Source organism: Populus trichocarpa, chromosome 4 (genome assembly GCF_000002775.5).
Source record: "Populus trichocarpa isolate Nisqually-1 chromosome 4, P.trichocarpa_v4.1, whole genome shotgun sequence".
Taxonomy (NCBI): domain Eukaryota; kingdom Viridiplantae; phylum Streptophyta; class Magnoliopsida; order Malpighiales; family Salicaceae; genus Populus; species Populus trichocarpa.
In genome coordinates this window covers 7,808,735-7,831,230 of record NC_037288.2, presented here as the reverse complement: position 1 = coordinate 7,831,230, position 22,496 = coordinate 7,808,735, and the positions used below count along the sequence as shown (strand labels likewise).

General features: G+C 35.6%; 3 protein-coding genes across 11 annotated transcripts; 2 read left to right on the top strand and 1 right to left on the bottom strand.

Moving 5' to 3' along the window:
• The first annotated feature begins 4,455 nt into the window (after positions 1–4,455).
• LOC7493535 (uncharacterized) lies at positions 4,456–10,868 on the top strand. Of its 8 annotated transcripts, XR_008059054.1 has the most exons (15): positions 4,457–4,722; positions 4,936–5,049; positions 5,181–5,267; positions 5,870–5,923; positions 6,100–6,245; positions 6,401–6,551; positions 6,639–6,776; positions 7,493–7,564; positions 7,647–7,720; positions 7,817–7,958; positions 8,403–8,481; positions 8,976–9,077; positions 9,391–9,659; positions 9,810–10,070; positions 10,628–10,868. XR_008059054.1 is itself a non-coding variant. In XM_024599822.2 (12 exons), the coding sequence occupies exons 1-12, from the start codon at positions 4,573–4,575 to the stop codon at positions 9,487–9,489; spliced, it is 1,329 nt and encodes a 442-aa protein (XP_024455590.1). In that variant the 5' UTR covers positions 4,456–4,572; the 3' UTR covers positions 9,490–9,803. The 8 variants fall into 8 exon arrangements, 3 of the variants coding, with proteins under 3 accessions (XP_024455590.1, XP_052308360.1, XP_052308359.1); XR_008059052.1 differs by lacking the exon at positions 8,403–8,481 and having other exon boundaries at positions 4,456–4,722; positions 9,391–9,592; XR_008059051.1 differs by lacking the exon at positions 8,403–8,481 and having other exon boundaries at positions 4,456–4,722.
• A 481-nt stretch (positions 10,869–11,349) lies between these two features.
• LOC7487366 (uncharacterized) lies at positions 11,350–14,168 on the top strand. 2 transcript variants are annotated; one of them, XM_024599826.2, is made up of 4 exons: positions 11,350–11,625; positions 12,091–12,464; positions 13,120–13,162; positions 13,365–14,168. In XM_024599826.2, exons 1-4 carry the CDS (start codon positions 11,493–11,495, stop codon positions 13,859–13,861), a joined length of 1,047 nt encoding a protein of 348 aa, XP_024455594.1. In that variant the 5' UTR covers positions 11,350–11,492; the 3' UTR covers positions 13,862–14,168. The 2 variants fall into 2 exon arrangements, with proteins under 2 accessions (XP_024455594.1, XP_002305189.1); XM_002305153.4 differs by having other exon boundaries at positions 11,351–11,625; positions 13,386–14,168.
• A 384-nt stretch (positions 14,169–14,552) lies between these two features.
• On the bottom strand, positions 14,553–18,808 carry LOC7487367 (ATP-dependent Clp protease proteolytic subunit 3, chloroplastic). The gene is made up of 5 exons (XM_002305820.4): positions 18,420–18,808; positions 17,351–17,465; positions 16,202–16,377; positions 15,166–15,261; positions 14,553–15,048 (listed from the first exon to the last, which is right to left on the bottom strand). The coding sequence occupies exons 1-5, from the start codon at positions 18,759–18,761 to the stop codon at positions 14,761–14,763; spliced, it is 1,017 nt and encodes a 338-aa protein (XP_002305856.1). The 5' UTR covers positions 18,762–18,808; the 3' UTR covers positions 14,553–14,760.
• Positions 18,809–22,496: the final 3,688 nt, after the last annotated feature.

Sequence of the window (22,496 nt, the reverse complement as noted above, 5' to 3'; positions counted from 1 at the left end):
TATCCAGTTAAGCCAATCAAAGGAACCCATGCCTTGTCGCCACAACTCATGAGGTAAGATGAACCACTTACCCAAGGAGCTTTCCATCTGAAATTAGTTTGGGGAAGTTCTCGGTATTTTTCTACCCATGCCTTTTCATCCAAATCATTCCATTCTTCAGCTAACATCAACTCAAGAGGCCTCATGTTAAACCACCAGAAATTATTGAAGACTTCTTTTGATGCTTCCAAATGGCTTACTATCCACATGAATAAGAGAGGGATACAGCATCGCATCGCCCCTTTCCCATGTAATCTGCAATGGTTTAGAGATAGGAAGGTTTCAGCTAAGATAGCTGAAGTAGGGTTATTCTTTACCTCTTCAAATTCGAGGAAGGCATTAGCAGCTTCAATGCTAATAATTCCGGCGGCTTCTGAAGGAAGCAGAACCAATCCAAAGATGGCAAAAGCAATTATCTGATATCTTTCTTCTCCTAACTTCCCTTCTTCCTTATCTGTCTTCAATTTATTCTCGATCATCTTCCACTTGAAACCTCCATTGGGTATCCTGTACCGATCAACTTGATCCAAATGTAGAAGTTTGGCAACTGCTGTAACTGTATTCTCAACTCTTTGTCTGAAGTATACTTTGTAAGGGCTATTAGGAAAACTTAAGATCTGAGCATACTCCTCAAGAGTAGGAGTCATATCAATATCCCCGAAGGTGAAACATCTGTAGCTTGGATCCCAGAAATGCATCAAGGCTTTGACCGCTGAAATCTGAACAGGCATTCTTATTAGATGAGCAATTCTTCCATACTTCTTCTCAAACAGATTCTCATCAATATATCCCAGAAGAGAGGCCAACTTCTTTATGGTGTCTACGGAATAATGCACTTTGGTTATGTGTGGTAATTCCTCAACCTTGGTTCTTGGGCAATCCCCTTCAATTACTTGTATCATCTCAGATCTTTCCCCATATTCCGAAAAGGTAAGGGAAGTCATGGTCTTAGCAATAAAAATCCTGTAAAGTTTAGAAAAAAAATCTAGGTTATTATATGAGGGATATGTTTTCTAGCTGGTCTCAAAAAGGTCTATGAACTGCCCAGTGACCACCTCACGTGAAGGCAGTATAGGGGTTTACAAGGGAAGGTTCGGGCACTATGTGTCCGCTATCACCAAGTAAACACTCAGCTCATAGTTGGATGTTTCGCGAATCTGAACCCCGACTGAAAGTCATGGGGCAGACCACTACTCCCCACCTAACCTAGAATTGGGTTTATTCGCAAAATTAAAATGCATGCTAAAGCAGTAAAAATGCGTGCTAAAATTAAAGACCAACAAAAGGAAAACAATCAAACAATCAATGCTTAGTCCGACCAGACATGGTTGTCCCCAGTGGAGTCGCCATTCTGTCGCACGTCAAAATCCGCGCGGCGTCCGCTGGCGATTATTTATTATTTGTGTTTTGCTTGGTTCTTTGGAGTCGCCACCTAGTATTATGGTCACTAGGAACCTATGGTCTGCGAGAGTCTGAGTAAGGGACTGGTTGTGCAAGGGGAAGACGCATCACCCCTAGTGCACCCTACCTAAGGTAAGCTGCATTGTTGTTTGATTATTTTTTTCTAGGTCGAGTTTCTATTCGTTGGTATTTTCTAAGGTTCAAGGCAGATCTCCCTTCGTGAAGGAGTCTCTACCTTATTGGGTTAGATCCTAACCGTTCTAAAGTCTAAATTTTAGGATTGCATTTATTTACCCCTTGTATCTTCAATACCCGAGGGTGTACTTTATCGTGTAATTTTACACCCCACAAATATTAAAGTCTACACCTGGATCCTGAAAAAAAGAGTTAAAAAAAAGGTTTTTGATATTTTGGCCAAACCCAACGAATGATCATAAACTAGTTATGATATCCATTTTTTGGATTTTTAAAACGTGAAAAAGATGCAATTTTTTTCTGAAAACATGCTTGGAAAATTCTTTAGGACTTGGCCGTATGCAATAAAATATTTTTTCTTTTTTTGAATTTTTTTTAAAATATTTCGGAGAAAACCAGGTATTTTAATACCGGACTTGTATCTTATCATGTAAGTATACAACCCAATATTAAGCAAACTTGGTAGGAAAATATTTAAGAAAATCACAAATTTTTTGAAATGATTTTTGAAATTTTTTTGAATTTTTTTTTGAATTTTTTTGATTTTTTTTTAATACATAATAATTAATTAAATTTATTAAATCTGTGGGCCGGTCCGGCCCAAACAGTTGGTCCGGTCCAGGACCCTTGGGTTGGGCCGGTCTCGGCCCAACAGGTCCTTCTCTCTTTTTTCCGGGCCGGGCCAGAACCGGCCCGACCCCTTGGACTGGGCCAGAACCGGCCCCGCCCAAGCAAATGGCTAATTAATTAGCCGCTGCATGCAGAAACGAATTCTGCATGCAGCCACGGTGAAAGGAAAAAGGAAGGCGTAGCAGGGGAGGGGTGAGTTACCTGGCGTGGAGAGAGTCGGCGGCCTAGCTGGTGGTGCACGGTGTAACTGAAGGTGGTGAGGCCGGCGACTTGCACTGTTCACGGCTGGAAGAAGAAGGAGCAGTTTCCTGCAGAGGAGAAGGAAAGCTCACTGCCGGAGCTGTTGGTGTGACGGGGGAAGGAGATGCTACTCTGGCTGCTGCTGGTAGGAGTGAAAGCTTCTGGGCAAGGTGGTGGCTGCTGGCTCTGCTGTCGCCGCTGCTGCTGGAGTACCGGTGGCAGAGGAGGAGATTTTACAGAGGAGAGAGAGAGAGAAGTGGTGCAACTGTCACGTGAGATGGTTTTGTGGCTACTGGAGGTGGGGATGATGGCGAGAAGCTAGGTGATGAAGGTGATGGTGGCTGAAGGCCACGGTGGAGAGAGAAAGCAGAAAAAATGATTGTTTGCAGAAAAATGGGTGCAGAAGGCTGGTTTTCGGCCAACTTTGAGCTCGTTTTTCTCCTCTCTCTGAGCATGAAAATTGCTCCTATTTATAGGGCTGGAAAGAGGGCAATCTTGTCTTCAATGGGGGAAAAATATCAGCCCTTGATTCGACCTAAGCGATCCAAACCGTTGGCTCAAAGTGGGCACCTCGAACTGCCAAATTTGCAGACTGCCCGAGGTGCACACTTTGGGCCAATAAACGAAGCCGTTTCAAACCTTTTCGACCCGACCGGACCATTCTCGAGGATAAAGGTGTTTCAGTTGGACATGTTGGTGCATGCTTTGTCGAATTTGGGGTACAAACGAGGCAGCAGACAAGGCTTGAAGTCGGCCACTCGGGCAGCTCAGTGGAGAAGAAGATGAACAGTACTAGGCGACGCGTCGCCTGGTCCTGCCCCTCTTTTTTTTTTTTTTTTTTTTTTTTAACGCATGAAACGGCGTCGTTTTTCCCAAAAACGCGCCGTTTCATTTAAATGAAAAACTGGCGCCAAAGTGCCAGATTTCACATCAATCCTTCCTCTTGCGCGCGTTTTGTGTTTTGGTCCTTGGTTTCAGATTGCTTCAATTAAGTCCCTAATTGGCCCCAAAACTTCAATTTTCTTGCAATTTGACCCCTGATTTTGTCAATTAACTTGGTAAAAATTAAATTTGGTCTCTTAAAATTCCAATCTTCTCCATTAAGCCCAAATTAGGCTCCCAAACTTAATTTTTCACCAATTAAGCCCCAAATAAAATTAATTTGACCCATTTAAAGTATAATTAAGTCCTTGCACTTAATTAAATCCTTCATTTGGACCTAAATTAATTCTTAAACATAATTAAAATTTAATTTGGCCCATGATTAAATCAAATTGGCCTATTAAAAATTTAATTATGTTATTGGACTTAATTTTTATGCAAATTTGTCCAATAATCATTTAATTTGACCTTGAATTTGCATTTTTTCTCCGATTTTGGGCACAATGGGGCGCCGAAAGGCCTTGAATTTCCTCCGAAAATTGCAGATTGATTTTTGCCTATTTTTCCTATTTTTCTTGATCAGCTTTCTCTACATTGCCAGCTTTTATTTTTATTTGATTTTTTTTTTATTATTTTTTTTTGTTTTTATTTAAAAAAAGTGAATTTTGGGGAATAACCCAGAATTGGGTTTTGACACCCTTGAAGGTTAAGTTTTGGAATTTTAATCAGAAAATTTCATATTAAAAGAACTTTTTTTAAAATCAATTGTTAGAATATAAGAGGTATTAGATTTAGTATTTGAAAATGAATATAGAGTAAGAATTTAAAATCAGAAAATAGAAGACCTACACAAAAAATATATTTTATATACTATGTATTTTTTAATAAATATGATATCTTCTCTTGCATTTTGAAAAATATAGTACAATGCTTTTGACTTTTGAATAAACATTTCTTATTCCTTGAAAAAGAAATTCTTGAAAACGGGCTAGAAGAAATCGAAACAGGACCGATCTTAGGCCTAAGCCATAGTTGGGCCCGGCTCATGAATAAGTCGATTCCGACTCCACTTTTGCCAAGAAACAAACACGCAATTCTCCCTCTTTTCCTCTCTCTTCCTCAATCCACCAGCTGGAAAAAATCTAAGCACCTCGCATTTGAAAATCAGGCAAGAGAGAGAAGAAAATGACTTTGAGCTTTGAAGAAATGAATTTGTTATATTCACTGCTGAGATCAGAGCAAAGACCAATCGATGAAATCGTCACCGAATTTATCAACAATATCAATCGCTCTCGCTCTTCCACTCTTTCTGCTTCTCTCTCACTACTCTTACAGGCAAGCAACGCATCCTCTCTCTCTCTCTCTCTCTCTTACTGAATTTATGAATTTTGCTAGGGTATAGGTGCTCTCGAATTCGATATAATTAATCCTTAAGGATTTTTTTTTTGTTTGTTGATTGTGTTTAGTAGTAAAAATTATGAGGACATAAGTATTACGTGCTTACTTTGTATTGGTTGATGATGAATTGGAGGTTTAAGTGAAGTGCAGGAGGATAAGATGATGCTCAAGTCTACGGAAAGGTTAACTGCGTTTGCGATTCTTTATCTGACGTATTCATTGCAACAGTCTTCTGCAAATCCGTTTGTAGCTTTGTTTATCAATGTAAGTAGCGGGATTCGTGCCTGCGTCACTGAAGATTATTATGATAGAATGTGAATATTAGTAATGCAGATGAATGCAATGGTTCTGAAAGAAAATGTGAGGCTTATGAGTTTCATTGTGGGATTTTACAGGCTGCTTGTGATGAGGGAGCAGAAAAATACGAGAGGGCGTTTGTTCTTCAGTTGTTAGCCTCTGGAGGCTCTGGTGGTAGCAAAGAGGTTCTAAACTGTCTTTTTTGTGTTTTTGATATTAAGTGATCTGTTGAAGTGGTTCAGTTAGCATGTGAAGGAATGCGGCAATTTAGCATGTCAGCATGCTTATTACATGGTGGTTGTTTTAACAGTTGTTTTTTCTAGTGTTGTTTTTGTAGAATTTACTTTTAGGAACAGGCTGGAACACTTTACACCATGTTGCTTGGAGTTGGGTTGTGTCTATAAATCAATTATATTTAACAAAAAATGATCAGGAATTTGATAATTGGCTGCATTTTTGAAATGGTTACGGAAATTATCTTAACTATTTTATATATTTATCTGAAAATAGCGTGTTGTTGGGGATAGCGTAGTAAATTTCAACTTTTACCATCCGAAGATGTGGATCTTTTTGTTGGCGAATAGAAAAGTAAATCTTGTATTCGACTTTTACCATCATTAGGTATATAAGATCAAGGTATTCAGGAGCTGGTTTGTAACTTTAGTTGGATTAGTCACATCTCTTCATGCTTGTTCATTTTAGTCTCTCTTACATTCTTCCATTTTTAGTTCCAATTGTTTCTCTTTATGATAATGGTTTCTGAGAACAACTTTCTGCTCTTTTCCAGTTTCTTAAACAGTCTGCTGCAAATTACATCAAAGTTTTTGATCCTTCAGTCCATGTAAGCTCCTTATATATGTCAAATCATGCTTTTGATGAGTGAATCCATATTAAACTTGTGCATATTATCCATTTCACCACATTGGAGATTCGGTTCTGCTAAATAAGCCTTCTAATCTAGTCCTTGGAACTTTTCTTTTTCACATTGCATTGATAAACTTATCTGCTTATTGTCAGGCTTTCCCATCACGTGAACATTTGCAGCATCAATATGGTGATAAAGTCCATCCCGAAGCAGATAATTCCTTATTTAAAAACATTTCACTGAAAAATATAGTGCCAGATCCAGATGTACCCCATGGTTGTGATGCAAATTCACAAGAGTATGTCCCCTGGAATCGAAGGAACAATTCTAAAGATGTGATGTTTTCCTTTTGTTTGTGCACTATTTTCTGCTTTCAATTCGTGCCAGGTTCAATTTCCATATTCTTTCCTTTTTGAATTTTTCGACATATAGATGATAATGGTTCCTTTGTAGGTTTGATTTGCAACCTGGAGTGAAACCTAAACTTGGATCTGGAGATAGAGACGAGGCTCTAACTGGATTGTTGGCAAACTTGTCGCCAGAGGGCATAGGTCCTCAATGGATCAGGTCGAGACCACCGAGGCTGCCAATACAGGATGGTGAAGTAAGGGCATTTTATTGTCAAGTATTTGACTGCTAAGTAGAATTGTTTTTTTTTTTTTTTCCTTAAACTTTTCAAACTCATTTCCAGTTAGTGTGGCTCAACCCCGATAGCAATCATGAGCTTGTGTGGGATCATTGTATGTGTGCTGATACTAGCAGGGGAGCAGCAGTTAGGGGGTTGATTGCAAAAGCCTTGAAGGGACCTCTTGCGCCTTCTCAACAAGAGGTTCTGCTACTGTTCTATGTTTTAATATTATGCACATATACCATTTATAAAGCAACCTCTCAAGTAGTTTTTATCACAAATTTTACTTGGATACGGAAAGGACTTTTGGAATCTAAAGAAATGTGAAATTCTGGTTCATAATGGATGTGGTAATTTGGTACTTCTACAAAGTAATTGTGCAAATGCTTGATAACCATGTCTACTTGATTATACTACATTACCGAACTATTTTCAAATAGCTTGCTTATTTTCATCCTTCTTTTTAACCATGTAGCTTCCATATTTTAACCTCTTCCCTGCTGTCATGTCCTAGCTACCTTATAAGGTCTTTTTTTACCTCTTCAGATTTTTTTTTGAATTAATTTTTCCCTTGATAGTACTTGTATCAAACTGCTTATGTGTTTTTGCACGTGTTAGTACTGAAAATATTGGAAATACTAGTTGAATGCTCGCAGCTTTGCCTAGCAATGAGATCATGGCAGGGTTCAGATTTAATTAGTCTTAGATGTGTTAGTGACCCTGGCAAAAAAAACCATCTGTAGTTAAAACGTTTTGATTAACTCAATAATTACCTATTTGTAGATAGATTGTCTTGATGAATTGTTCAAGTTCATTTTAATTTTAGAGAGAGAATTGCATGCTCAACATTGTTTTGTCTAGTTGTTGCATATATGATATTGAAATGAAGTAATGACTTCAAGCTCTCTCTTGTCCAGCAAGTCTTGGTGGAATTGACTAATGACCCAAAGCTTGTATATCACTGTGGACTGGCTCCAAGGAAGTTACCTGTATGTCATATGACACTTTCATTTTTCATTTGTAATAAGAGTTCTGCTTGAAATTCAAAGGCCTTTTTTCATCTGCTGTCAGGAATTGGTAGAGAACAATCCTCTCATTGCGGTTGAAGTTATTACCAAGTTGATAAATTCTCCTGAAATTGCAGAGTATGTGTTTGGTGCATGGGTTGTTATCCTTTATTTTTATTTCTAAATATGTGTGATACTGGTCTGATGTTTGTTTATTTTTATTTGTGGGTTCAGTTACTTTACAGTACTTGTCAATATGGACATGAGTCTACATTCAATGGAAGTCGTGAACAGGCTTACAACAGCAGTTGAACTTCCAAAGGAGTTCATTCGAATGTACATAACTAACTGTATTTCCTTGTGTGAAAATATCAAGGTACATCCAATGACCATGCATATTTATTGCATTGATAATGTCACAGTACTGGTGGAACAAAATAATGTTCTGCTTGAGGAACCAGTTGGTCACTTAATTATAGTGGGCAACATAATGAAAACATTTGATGAATTTCCACTGAGGAGATCATGGAGAAAAGGAAACTCAAGCATTCATTTGCATGTATCTATGTTAGACAAGATTGTGCTCCTTGGTTATTTGTATGTGCACACAAACACAAGAATCCAAAATGTAGTAGTTGTGGTTTTGGTACTTCTTAAACTAGCTATATGACAATTCATCATGCAATTTTTTTTCTCCAACAACTTGAAATTGCCTCATTTTTCCAGGAGAAATACATGTACAAAATCAGTTAATTTCATTTCATGAGGTTGTAATCCAACCAGATATTAACCAATGATTTTAACCTTTCCCGATTTCCAGGATAAATACATGCAGAACCGACTTGTCAGACTTGTTTGTGTTTTCCTGCAGAGTCTAATCCGAAACAGAATTATTGATGGTCAGTTTGCCGTTCTACCTGTGATTGAACTGTTATAGCAGCCAGTTGACATTAATGCATATGCAGATGATGTACTTCGTTCTTTGATACTCGTACATGAGGTTTAATGAAATGAGAAAACTTAAAGAATATAAGAAAGCAGACTACATTACTTTGTCTGAAATAAATTAAAAAAAAATATTCTGGAATTTTGTTTGGAGAAAACTAAATCAAAAGGAACAAAATTTTGTAATCAAGTCTTGTGATTGATGAGATAAGCTTACGGGTGCTGGGACTGAGAGTTGAAGATGGCATGAAACATGGAATTGGGAATTGCTGCCTGGAAAGCTGTATTCTGCACTTTTTTTAAATGTCTTAAGCTTTCAGAACAATAAACTGCCTAGAAAAAAAGAAGTATGGGCTTTTATTGCATGACATGAATTTTTTATGTCCTCTTTTGGCTCCACTTTTGGCAACAATTCTGTTGATTTTGACCTATGGTTGTGGTATTGCAGTTAAGGATCTTTTCATTGAAGTCCAAGCATTCTGCTTTGAGTTTTCACGAATTAGAGAAGCAGCTGGTTTATTTAGACTTCTCAAGACCTTGGAATGAATGGGTCCATTTCTACTCCTTGTGCTGCACACTTCTTTTTCTTTTAGTTTACAGTTAGAGTTTTTATTTTCCCTTTGTAGATAACGAATCCTATTCTTCCTTTCTATCTTAGTTAGTGCACCAAAACTTCTCTTTGCAACTAGATTATCTGTGTGGCCTCTGATTTATAACGAATGAACTGAGATTTTGTTTGGATAAAGTTACACTTATCAACAGAAAGCACAGAGGAGAAAGAGGAAGGATTTGGAGAAAGAAGTAAAGCATTTTATTTAATTTTCCTTGGTTCATTTCCTCATGAGTTTTGTGCCAAATTTCAGGCGTTTTTCATGCTGTCGACGGTTTTTGGAAGATTTGTTTGGAAGATTTGGCTGTTCCAGGGAAGGCATTTTGAAGCCCCATGGATCTTTCATATATGATAAAGTTCTATTCTTTCTTTACTGGACCTACGTGATGACAAACTGGCTAAATAGAGTGCTGGTTAACATCATCAATGTAGCTGGAGCACCGTACCTGAATGAGGTAGACCTGGTTTCCTCCAACTTTGGATAGATCATCGTGTTGAGAATTAAGTCGTGATTTATCTGTGGTGAGGAACAGGGACACTTAGTGTTAGCCATTGGATTTTTACTGATTTCCATAACAACAATAACTTTGATTCGCTGCTTGATTTTGTTGCTGGAATCATTTCTTCAAAGGGATAAAAGATGGTGATGCATTTGAAGGGGTTTAACTGCAGGTTGCAGCTACTGATTTGGATGCAGGGCACCAAGGAGATCGCTCGGTATCATTTGCAAGCCACAAAAATTCACACTTCCGTCTCAAAATATTAACTGTAGGCCTGCCAATGCACCATGGCCGGTTTGGATCCAAAGAAAGCTATTGGAAACCATTTTCAAGAATATGTAATCAACACCCTTGTTCCATCAATCCACATCATCTCTCACTGTCCAAACCATGCCACATAAAAGTCAAGGGTCTAAGTTTACCAAAGCTACTGGTGAGTGCGTCTTTTTGTCTTGTAATTATTTTTTAAAGTATTTTTTAAAATTATTTTTGTTTAAAAAAATATTAAATTGGTTCTTTTATGTCTTCATGATATTAAAATTTTTAAAAAACTATTATTTTAATATATTTTTAAATTAAAAAAAGCATGCATCACACGTTTATAGCCACCCAAAAGTAAATGTCTTCCAATTTCCTCTTTCACAAGCTCTTATCTATTCTTTTCATATAAAAAAAGGACAAAAAAAAAAAAAAAAAACAGGCGGTGTTTTCTTTTTGACACGCGGTGATCTAAGCCATTAAAATGTTCTTACCACTTAGATATTATCCATTAAAATGTCCGAGTTTTTATTTTTATTTTTTTGGTCTTTTCTGATAAGAAGCCATACCCTGATATTCTCATCTGTAAAAACTTGACACACCAAAAGGGCACAACAGGGTTGCTGAGCCAAAGTAAAAAATATAGGCATCTTGTTACCATTAATTTTTATGCCAGGCGATTTTTTAATTTAGATGACCTAAAGAATGCAGACACTCTTCCTCACTATGCAGAGAGTCTTGAGAAGTGGAGGCCACATGGTATAGACACCAGCAACATCCACCCCCACCACCACCAGCCCCCATCGGCACTACCATTACCACCATTGTTCCAAATGTAAATCTTAGGCTGTCAATTTTATGTTATTTAATTTCCATGTTTTTGAAGTTATTAATAGCTTAATCCTTTTCTATGTTTTTGAATTCGTTTGTAAGTTAATTCTTTTCGTCGATTTCATATTATTTTTTAGATGAAGACTGTATTTATAATTAATTAAACTACATTAATAATAAAATGAAATAAATTAAGCTCACCATGATTTTCAAGTTTTCACACGGTACATGTTAGCTGTTGTCACTTGTTAGGGTGTTGGGCGGTTTTGCAAATTTTTGAAAAAAAACAAAATTTGTTTTAAATTAATTTTTTAATATATTATATTAAAAATATTATTTTAATATATTTAAAAATATTATTTTGATTTATATAAATTCTTGTTACATCTTATAAAATATTTTTGGCCAATTTATTTAGTTTAAATTTTGATTTAAATCAAGCTAATTACATGAAATTAACAATATAAATTTAACTAATAAAAAAATTTAGTCAATTTGATATATTCAATTTACTAGAATCTAAAAAACTTTAAATGAAATTTTTTTTAAAAAAAATAGATTTATAATTTATAAAATATTAAAAATTAAGTAGGATATAATTATACGACAAAATAGCCATCAGATTTTTCCAATTTATTAGACCAAAGTACCTTCAATTTCTTAACCTAAAATTTCCCAATTGATTTTTTCTAATATGAACCCTAGAATTCTAGGGTTTTCAATTTCCTCTCATGCAATCAAAATCAGATCAAATTGAGCTTAAATTATGGTGAAACGTAATAGCACCAATGAAGAGCCCAGCACAGCTCCGGAGCCAGATCGCTGGTATGACATAAAATTAGGTTCTTCTTTTCAAGACCACCATGACCACTCCTCTCCAAAGTTCTGTACTTTACGGTGTAAGCATGCTCTTACCATTAAATCCCACTTTAAATTTTCTGCGTTCTGTTTTGTTTCAGAGAAAATTCAGTGAAGTAGTGACAAAATCGTTCTTTTTTGTTTTTAATGACGTTGTTTTGGAATTATGATAGCTTATTTGAATTTCCAGTCTTCAGTTTGTGTTTTCCTTTTAGAATCTTACATGATTGGTTGGTGGTCCAATGGAGGGATTGGTAATTAAGTTGGTTTCTTTTCAGCTTTGCTTGCTTGAGTGTAAATAGTAATGAGGTAACAGAGGAAAAATGTAAAAGATATAGGGTACACTAACATTGGTTAAGATGATTGGAAAAAGTCTATGAAAGGATTTATCTTGGTGTTTTAAATGGGGGATCGCATAAGGCTTCCATTTATTTACTTTTAGAAAGGTTAGTTGTTTTAGTGGAGGAGAATAATTTATTTATTTATTTTATTTTTGTATTTCTTAGATGAATTTAAACCAGCTTCAATTGATAAGAGTCAACCAGGATCGCTCCATAAGAGCAGGGATAACAGGGTAAGTGTAGAATATCACAACAACCAACAGGGAAAACCCAACGTAATGTTTGAGGGTGTAAGTGAGGATTACAAGGAAAATGATGCTGTCTTGTTCTTTGATGGGGATACCTTTCACTTGGAGCAGTTGCATCATGCAGTGAAGCGGTTGAGACATGTCCGGCTCCCTGGTGAGTCTGCAGCTGCAGCTGCAGCTGCCACTGCAACAGTTGCATTGGTTGCATCAGCATTTGAAACTCGTTCTCCACCTGTTGGTAAAGCAGCAAATTCAGAGTCTCTGGACAAAGGAATGGTTCATCAAACACCAGTAAGTGTGCATTGATTTCACATTTCTTTTGTTTTTTCTTGAAACTGTTTCCAGAATAAAAATGTGTAAACAGGAATGAAAAGGAGAGAAATCTTGAATTGACACTTCTTTTTTCCATTATGTCCTCTAGATTTTCATTTGAAGTTTATACCTTTTACAGCCAAATCTAGATAAATCTGAGAAGCTCTCTTCCCTCTGCTGCTTCCCAGATAACATTTTATGTAGTTGGCACAATTACTAGAGATGAAAGTATTCATAATTTCTGAGTCATTTTCAAATCGTGAATGAATGAAGATATTGCTGAAGTGTGCTGTAAAACTTGTTCTTTTACTCTAAAAAATGGTGTGCTGAAATAGGTGTCATTGGATGGCATCTGCTTTAGGTATTTTTTTATTTGTTTCAAAATGAATCCAATTTCAGCAACAGAGATGGAAGCATTCTTGAACAAAAGGATTGTGATTTTACTTTCTCAATTTTTGTTCACATACTGCATTTTTTCATCAACTCTGCTTGTTTCTGAATGAACTCTGTGGTGTATTTGAATAACTAGATGTTATTTATGTTTGGTTTTGGAATTAAGGTTTGTGGTAGAAGCTTTATTTAGACTTTATTTTGATGTGTATATATTTCTTCTGCTTAATATAATTGTGTGCAGGTTCAGATGGAACAGATTGGCACTGGTGTCTCAGAAAGCTTAGGTATACTTCTTTTCTATAGTAACTGTTGATGGATATACTGGTTGATAGTCGTTGTTCTTTAGACCTACAAGCTTGAGAAGATGATGGATGTTGTTTGTACCGAAGGTCTTTACTAGTAGTTTATCCCCATTTGTTACAACCTTGCCTCGTATGTTTACCACCGCTGTATTCCATCCTTCCTTGGGTTGATGGATTGGCTCAGCTTTCTCTTTGCCTGGTGCAGAACTTGAAGATGAGAAGAGCATGGAGCATCTATTATTTCCTCCTAACCTATCCACCTCATCACCAGACCCCAAGAATGAATCCGAGGAACAGGTGGACATAGTCAATGATGACGATGATGGCTGTGAAACTGCTAACAAGGGCAAAGCTTCAGAGAAGGGATTGCCACGCACTGTTCTTAACATTGATATTAACTTGCCACATCAAGTGGAAACAGATGATGAGATTGCTGATGTAGATATCAGTGATGATGACATTGACAAAGGCCCTAATGCTGCAGAAGCCCTTAAAGCCCTGAATGCAGTTGACAAAGGTCCTAATGCTGCTGAAGCCCTTAAAGCCCTGAATGCAGAAGGAATGAAGGGACAAAATTCAAGCTCAAGCGGTAGCAGTGGGAGTGACATTAGTGGGAGTGAGAGTGGGAGCAGTAGCAGTGATAGCGAAAGCAGTGGTGGTAACTCAGTCTTCTCTATCTGATGGTTGAAGTCATGCTTGTTACTCGGAGATCGAGATCACATAATGTGGTTGTCAGGATGGCTGATTCGGTTCAGCATTCAGATCACGGCAAATGTGAAACTTGATGAGATTTTCTCCCACGGCTGATCTCGAGCCAAAATGCTGCATTTTAGAAACTTAGCTTAGGTTTCCTGTACTTTCTTTCCTGTAGTTTAGTTAGACCAGCACCTCTTCTGTAGTTTAGTTACATCAGCATGGTTCCTGTGAATTTGAAAAAGAATGTTGGTGTATATGGTAATGCCAATTTTCAGGTATTTGTTCATGCCAATTTGCTTGCAATCCACGTAGACAATGCTATCAATTGAAACGAGTCGTACCATCGGATCATAGCTTATAGTAGCAGAATTGCCCTGCAAACTACCAAGTGACAGCGGGCATGCGCATGCCTCAGAAAAACAGGCATCCGTAACCGTGATGGTAAAACCACTACGGTTTTCAGTGGACTAGAGATTTTCCACTAGAGTTTGCCTCATGGACAGTAGAAAAATTCTGAATATTCGTTTGAAATAGTAGCCTCAAGGATTTCGAATTGTCAGGTTTCAGGAACCCACAAGGTGAATATACTAATTCAAGGGAAACAAGTTAATTCTATGAAAATTCGTTGAATTATAACCATTATGACAAGTCAATAACAATCCTAATCTTTCACTAGTTTTATCCTGGATTAAATGCACATTTATATTTATAAAAAACCACATTTTAAGGAAATCAACACTATTCGAAGTAAATGTACAAATAATAGAAACCATATGGCCTTTCCGTTTTTCAAAATTTATACTTAATAATCCATAATCTACTTTCACAACATTACATAGCACAGCTCCTTTGATAGGTCAACAAATCCAAACGTGTCTCAAATCTTATACTGGACTTGGTGTTTCCTTTTCCCGGTCCACGCCTCTATCCCCATCACCTCCTCCAACATATCCATTCTGTAGCATTTTATGCTCTGAAGGCAAATTATTCTTAGCTTTCTTGCTCCCTTCAATTTTCCAAAGATCCCACACCCGAGTTTTTGGTGGAGGTGAAGCATCTGTAAGCGGTGCAACTAGTCCTGGCTTACCATCATCAATAACTTCATCTACCAACCCATATTCTTTAGCTTCCCAAGCATTCATGAAATTGTCACGATCAGTGTCAACTTCAACCTGCACACAACAATGAATGAGGGAGGAAAGAAAAGAAACAGCAGGGAAGATCAAACCAAACTACAGGAACATTGGATGGTGAGTGATGAAAGAAGGAAATATCATTTGATATCTAACCTGCTCTAGAGGCTTCCCTGTTATTCTTGATAATATCTTGTTCAGCTTAATCTTGTGGTAACTCATTTCTCTAATCCGGATGCTCATTTCTGATGCCTGAAATCACATGCAACTGCTGAGAAACACATGTCAAACAGTTCTGAAAACTATCATTTTGCCAGTCAGTATTTTCTAGAGTATCATACAACTCGAGTGACCCTAAACACCTTAAAGTAATTACTGTCTTGCAGTATTTTACGAACTAAGTTACACCCTTTTTAAAACCAAATTGACCAGAAAAGATAACTAAATTCAAGTGTTGATAAAAGTTTAGATCAAATCTAAAGAAGGAAGTGTAGCTTCAACCGAAGTTATGATCAATGGAGAAATAATCTGTTCTTGATCCACTCAAAACCTATAGCTATCTGCAGCTTCAACCGAAATTATGATCTCAACATCATCCTCCTTTCCCTTTCCAGGAACAGGAAATAAAGCATAAATTAAACCTCCACTAGTCTTGAGGCTTTGTTTGTTTTTGCGGCCAACTGAGGGGTTGGCCGCAAAAACAACCGGGCTCTTAATTTAATCACATACCCACCACCCAAAGTGTAAATCTTTTAGGGAAAAAGTATCACCCAACCAAACTCCAGAATGGGCACAAAGAAGGAAGTGCAGAACCTCAGAACAATGAAGTAAAAGGTGATCCAGTGACTCTGTCACCTTGTTAGGCAATTTAATACTCTTCTATAGAACAGGTTTTTAAAGTTCTACTAATCAGATGGTCTGATGCTAAACAAATTACTTTAAGTGCTAATTATGAGAATCACTTTCTTCTAGAAGTCACCTCTTAGAGAATCTCCAGTTACATATCGAAAAGTTGTTGGATTGGAAGGTGAGCATTTGTAACATTATCCCTTACTGAATTTCAAGCTGGAAATTACATCAAACTCATAGATTTCACCCATTCAATATTCCTAGTACAAGGATTTTTCAATATATATGCACAATAAAATAGGCAGATTATGAAAACACAAGTAAGAGGAGACTAAAGACTTACTTTGCCTCCAGCAGTTCCAAGTGGCTGATGAATCATCACCCTCCCATTGGGCATGCAAAATCTCTTGCCTTTGGAACCAGCAGAAAGAAGAAATGCTCCCATGGATGCAGCAAGCCCAAGGCAAATAGTTGAAACATCAGCCTTGCACAACTTCATCGCGTCATAAATTCCCAGTCCTTAATGAAGCAATGCGTGAAGGGAAAGATAAAAGGAATAAGAGTATAACCAGGAGCTTTTTAGACCCAAATAAAATGCACAATGTGATACCGTAAAGATTCAAACCTTTAATTCTACCCGAACATTTACAGAATGCCATAAAATTCTTTTAGTTTAGATCAAAGAATGACATTATTTAATTAAGATACAGAAAATGAACCATGACAATGGGAGACTAACTCATTCTCCCGGGGAAAAGAGATGTGACAAGAAAAATGTGACAATAGGGCTCTCAAAACCCATTGAACATCAGCTAGTAAAACAAAAAAAAAATCACCCAGAGGATGAGCTCTAGAAAGAAGCCAGATCCCAATGCAATTGCATCAATATAGGTTGATCCTTAAAGATTGTTAAATTGAGCTCCAACCAGATATTCATCCTCCCAAATCAGAAGAAGCGTAGACATAACATTTCCTTCACTATATTCAGGAGATTATCCAAGATACACCAATAATAACAAAGAGTTTCCACCACAGATTCGAAATCATTGAATTAGAATGCATAGTTACAGAATTAGTCACAAATGGTATAACAAAATCCTAAGCTAACAGGAATTGGGTATGTTCAATTGGTTGCAACTTGCATGACACATCAGACTCCATGAAAAAAAGCAGATTTCAAATACTAAAAATGTCACAGGAATCATATGGAAAAACATTCATTTCCAAGATTAATTCTATTCTTGAAATTACCCTTTAACTGGTCTGATACAGTCCAGTTTAATATCAGTAACAGATTACACAATGTTGATCCATGTAGCTCAAATTATTTTAGCAATCCTAAGGCCTTTACAAACAGCAATTTCTATGTAGGAACCATAAGCTTCAAAGTATATGGAGATATATAAAGGGAAAATGAAAATAAAAAAGGATTGATGAAAAAGGAAAGAGAGCACTGAAAAATCAAGCATATTATATAAACCTATCCACATACCAGCAGTGACAGAACCCCCAGGTGAATTAATAAACAATTTGATGTCTTTTTTGGGGTCTTCAGCATCCAGAAATAATAGCTGACTGATAATAAAATCTGCTGTCACGTCATCCACCTGCCAAATACCAGTCAGAGTAAGTAAAATTAAACCAGCCTTTTGCCATTCTTAAGCATGTTTAAAAACCAGGAAAGTTGGAAATCCTCGATATATTGCTAGCATCTCTATCACTTGCACACATAATAGCATCCAGATTTAAAACTACCACAATTCTAAAAAATGAAACCCAAAGGCCATAAATTTCACAATAAGGAACTGATATGACAATAATCAGCAAAACCCATCTCAGAGTGCCAATGGTTAAGCCAGCAGACCAGAAAACACACACACACACAAACATATATATATATATATAGAGAGAGAGAGAGTCCCACCTCAAATCTCAATTTCTATCTGAAAGAAGATTTCTAACAAAAAAGAAAGCATCAACCACAATCGAAGATTTAATTAACATCCACTACATAGAGAAAGACCCATCTAAAACCTGTGTTCCAACATCATTACCAAAACAAATATGCTGCAATCAAACAATAGTAAGAAACTCACCTAACAAGTTCAGCAATTACTCCCCAAAAACCACATCATAATACAAAGGTTCGATGAAACACTACTTGGCAACATCAGAAAACCTCACTTCCAATATCTCTAACAAAACAAATACAGTGCTACTATGTCATCCAAAACCTAACAACTACTCCCGCAAAAAAGAACTACACATACCAGGCTACAAAATCCTACAAATATTCCAGCCTCCCCAACTTGTCAGATAAAAAGAAAAATTATATCAGCCTACAAAACTAAAGGGCCACCTCAAGATACTAAAGACCAATACTTTGATAACCAATATATATATAAAACCTCTACAAACCATACAAAACAAAAGGAGAAAAAAACCACCTACAAAATCCATCAATGAGTCCCAAAACAAAAACCCAGCAACAAACTTCGTACAGAAACAAATTCTACACAACTTTTAACATCAATTCAAAAAAGAAAAGAAAAGAAAAATACTTGAGAGCCCAAAAAAATGATTCTTTGACGGAGAAGCATGTTGGTAGTATCCAATTCCTCAAATTTTGGCAAAGTAGGAGCTGAATTAGCAAAAGATGAGAACTTTTCAACATCCCAGTTGCTAGCCAAAGTCTGTCTTGCGGTGTTAGCATCGAATGAACTCTTCGAAGCCTTAACACAGATAGGTTTTCTTCTTTTACTGCAAACACTAATAGTAGTGCTGGTGTCAATGGTGACTGGTAGCAGAAGATGATTCTTGTTAATGAAACTGTTGCGACTGGAGAAACATAGAGGGCTGCTTGTGGATTGTGAGGCTGTGAGATATGCTAAACCTACCTCCATTTTTCCTTTCTATCTGCTTTGATTTGATATTTTGGTCCTGTTTTTAAACATTTTGTCTTTGGTTTATGGATATTTTGTTTGAGGAAATTAGAGAGAGTTCGGTGACCAAAGTGGACCTTCTGCATAACTTTCTAGTCTGAAGTGTAAGCAATGGTAGATTCTCCTGGCCGGGTGTTGTAGTTCGTTGAACGGTGCCGTTTGGCCCCTCCTGTTTTTTTTTTTTAAATAAAAATCAAAACAAATTATAAATTTTAATTTAAAATAAATTAAATATTAAATGATAAAATTAAAGAATAAATTAAAAAATAAAAAATAAATTAAAAAATTGTGTTTGGGCCTTGTTTAGTTTTTTTTCTTTTTTTTTAGGTTAGAACGTCCGGTATTTTATTTTATTTTATGAAAGAAAAATACTGATATATTTGAGAGGATTGTGATTTAAGTTAAATAGGGCAGATATATGGCCAAAATCATGGATAATTTGGCCCCTGCGCTGCTGTATGGTGGATGCAACTTGTAAAGGTCTCAGCCAAAGAAACATTGGTTAACTTGCTACGATAGATAACCTTGATGTGCTTGTGTTTTCTTCTTCTTGTCATGATCTGCTCCGATTACATGATGATGATGATTGTATTTTTATAACATGAATATTTTCCATGAATGAAAAGGTTTAAAGTCTCAAAAACTCTGCTACTTCAAAAAATTTATTAAATACAAATAAAAATATCAATGAAGAAATATTTTCAAGAAATTACAAAAATATTTACCGACATAACATAACATCGTTATTTCTATTGGTATTCATTGATAGAAATTTTTCATCGATGAATACCGAAGAAATTACAAATGAAAATTAAAGAATGAAAAAAAATGGATATGTATCCTTGTTATTTCCGTTGGGAAATATGATGTATCAATATTTCAGATTGAATTACAAATGAAATATAATTGTAGCTAATTTTTTTTCGCTGAATTCATCAATAATATTTAATTTATAACTTGTCAGACCCCTCTCCCCTCTCTCATTTCTTCTTCTTCTTCTTCTTCTTCTTCTTCTTCTTCTTTTCTACAGATAACAACACCCTTTTTATTTTGTCACAAATCAAGCTTTCATCATCATAAATACAATCACATCAATACTCAGTCTGTCAGTACCCATGTTTTGGTTCAATTTGTTTTGAAGATTCGCTACATCAAGTAAGCAAACCTTACCAAAAAAATTTTTGTTGTAACCCATTTTTTATGTTAATTGTTTTACTTTTTTATGTAGTATATGTAGTTTGTCTGTGTGTTTATTTATTTTATAGCTTTTTTCCTATAGAAACTTGTTGTATGAATATATGATTTATACATGCTAGGGTTTATTTGAGATTTTAAGAAATTATATTTGTTTGTCATTTAATGAAATTGAGTTTGATTTTGTAACTTAAGTGTTTTATAATGAAATAAAAATGGGTATATTTCGTATTTTATCAATTTTATTATTAAGTTGAGAATTTAAGTAAATTTGGAGGAATTTGAATTTTTTTGGAGAAAATTGATAATTATTAAAGGGTAGTATTAAAATAGATTGAATAATTTTGAATCCAACCAATGATAACTAATTAACTAGGTACCAATAATTTATTTAGTTCACATTATTAATTAATACATGTTGGCATCAATATTCAATATAGATTTCATATAAGTAATGGATGATCATTCTTGAATGTATTAAGTTTCACCCAAAAGAATGAGCGAAATGCATTATTGTAATGAGATTGAGAGTTTTATTAATTATATATTATCTAATCTAAAAAAATATTAGTGGAGGCGGTATTAAATGTTCATGGTGTAAACACAAAAAGTTTCTCAATCAAGATGTTACGGTGCATTTTTTATAAAAAAAAAAAAGTTCATGGAAAAACACTTGTGTTTGTTTGCACACGAATAACCCTATGTTCCTTACGAGACTAATGTAGAAAGAATGGTTGGATCAATTTTTAGTTCTAGCAACGTGCATGAAGTTGTAGATGATAATAGTAATTGTTATAGGAGTATAGTTATGGATGCAATGAGGAAAAATTAGGGTTATGCAGGAGAATGTTCAATCGTAGATAAAGAACCAAATGCATGCACAATTAGTTTTTTGAACTTTTTAAATATTCAAACAGACCATTATGGATGAGTGTGCAAATCACAGTAAATTATCAACCGTTGCACAAGTGTTCACCATTAAGTCAAATCATGAGTTGAGTGAGACTGATTACAACAGAATCGTCGAATGAGCAAGAAGCATTTTACCTGAAGGGAATAGGTTGAAAGAGAACTTTTATGTTGTTAAATCTATTATGAAACCCCTTGGCCGAGTATAATAGAAAATTGATGTAAGTACAAACTTCTACATGTTATACTATCGTGAAAATATAGATTTGACCGAGTGTAAAATATGTGAGCATGCCCGGTATAAACATAAAACTAGTAGGGGGAAGGACTATTGTCGCACATAGAAAACTAAGATACTTTCCAATCACTTCTAGACTGCAAAGGTTATTCATGTCTCTAAACACTGCTGAGCATTGGAGTCATGGTGCAACCTTCCAATGGTGAAGCCTAGAAGCAGTTTAATAGGGTGTATCCTCAGTTTTCAATGGAACCACATAACATACGTGTTGGGTTATGTACAAATAGATTCAATCCATTCCGGTCATTTGCTGCACCTTATTCTTGTTGACCGGTGATACTCATAATTTATAACTTGCCACTAAGGATGTGTATGAAGTCGAAGTTTATGTCCTTATCTATAGTCATACCTAGTCCTAATAGTCTTGGTAGGAATATAGATGTTTGTTTTTTGCCATTAATTGATGAGTTGAATCAGTTGTAGTCATTCAGGACTGTGACGTATGATTTCTCAAGGAAACAAATTTTTCAGATAAAGGCATTTTTGATGTGGACTATCAATGATTTTCTTGTGTATGATATGGTTTTTGGTTAGAGCACGAATGGAAAATTAGTATGTCTATACTGCATGGAAAATTACAAGACTTTCACCTTAATAAATAGCGGTAAAACATATTTCTTTTTTTATCGTCACCGAAGGTTCTTGCCAACCGATCACGAGTACAAAAAGAATATAAATGACTTCTTTGTAGGTAGAATTAAAAGGGATGTTGCACCGCTGATATTGTCAGGTGAAAAATTGTATGACGTGGTCTTACAATACGATGACATTGTCTTTGATTTTCAATCTGGTAAGCAGAAGTTTCTTGATTCTGATGTGATCTATAATTGGGTAAAACATAGTTTTTTTTAGGAGCTTTCTTATTGAAAACTAATCTCATCCACCATAATCTGGATGTCATGCATATAAAAAAAAGTGTGTTTGAAAATATTTTTAACACGATGATAAATATGAAAGGAAAGACAAAGGACAATATGAAAGTTAAAATGGACATGTATTTGTTTTATCACTATATAAATATTGAGTTGATTTATGGTGGATTACAAAACCCAAACACAACTTCAAATATGCCAATGATTTATTTCACAATCTTTCTTCTTTTTCTATTTTAATTTTTTTTCATGTTAATATGCCAAATACTTATGTTCGCCTTTTATTTTTTTTTAAACAAATAAATAATAATATGATGGATATCTAGATTCAAAATTCAATAAATAAGATATATGAACATTTAAAACTTTTAGCCATTGGATAAATGGATAAGTAAATAAAGATATCAATAAATTCAACATTGA

What these genes read in the sequence shown, in the direction of transcription:
- LOC7493535 (XM_024599822.2), top strand. Translation starts at nt 4,573, where the DNA reads ATGACTTTGAGCTTTGAAGAAATGAATTTGTTATATTCACTGCTGAGA. An exon ending in TGTGATGCAAATTCACAAGA is followed by an intron (nt 6,246 to 6,400) that starts GTATGTCCCCTG and finishes GTTCCTTTGTAG; the next exon opens with GTTTGATTTGCAACCTGGAG. An exon ending in TGCCAATACAGGATGGTGAA is followed by an intron (nt 6,552 to 6,638) that starts GTAAGGGCATTT and finishes ACTCATTTCCAG; the next exon opens with TTAGTGTGGCTCAACCCCGA.
- LOC7487366 (XM_024599826.2), top strand. Translation starts at nt 11,493, where the DNA reads ATGGTGAAACGTAATAGCACCAATGAAGAGCCCAGCACAGCTCCGGAG. An exon ending in GAATGGTTCATCAAACACCA is followed by an intron (nt 12,465 to 13,119) that starts GTAAGTGTGCAT and finishes AATTGTGTGCAG; the next exon opens with GTTCAGATGGAACAGATTGG. An exon ending in TGGTGTCTCAGAAAGCTTAG is followed by an intron (nt 13,163 to 13,364) that starts GTATACTTCTTT and finishes GGATTGGCTCAG; the next exon opens with CTTTCTCTTTGCCTGGTGCA.
- LOC7487367 (XM_002305820.4), bottom strand. Translation starts at nt 18,761, where the DNA reads ATGGAGGTAGGTTTAGCATATCTCACAGCCTCACAATCCACAAGCAGC. An exon ending in TCATTTTTTTGGGCTCTCAA is followed by an intron (nt 17,466 to 18,419) that starts GTATTTTTCTTT and finishes GGTATTTGGCAG; the next exon opens with GTGGATGACGTGACAGCAGA. An exon ending in TGGGGGTTCTGTCACTGCTG is followed by an intron (nt 16,378 to 17,350) that starts GTATGTGGATAG and finishes TGCTTCATTAAG; the next exon opens with GACTGGGAATTTATGACGCG.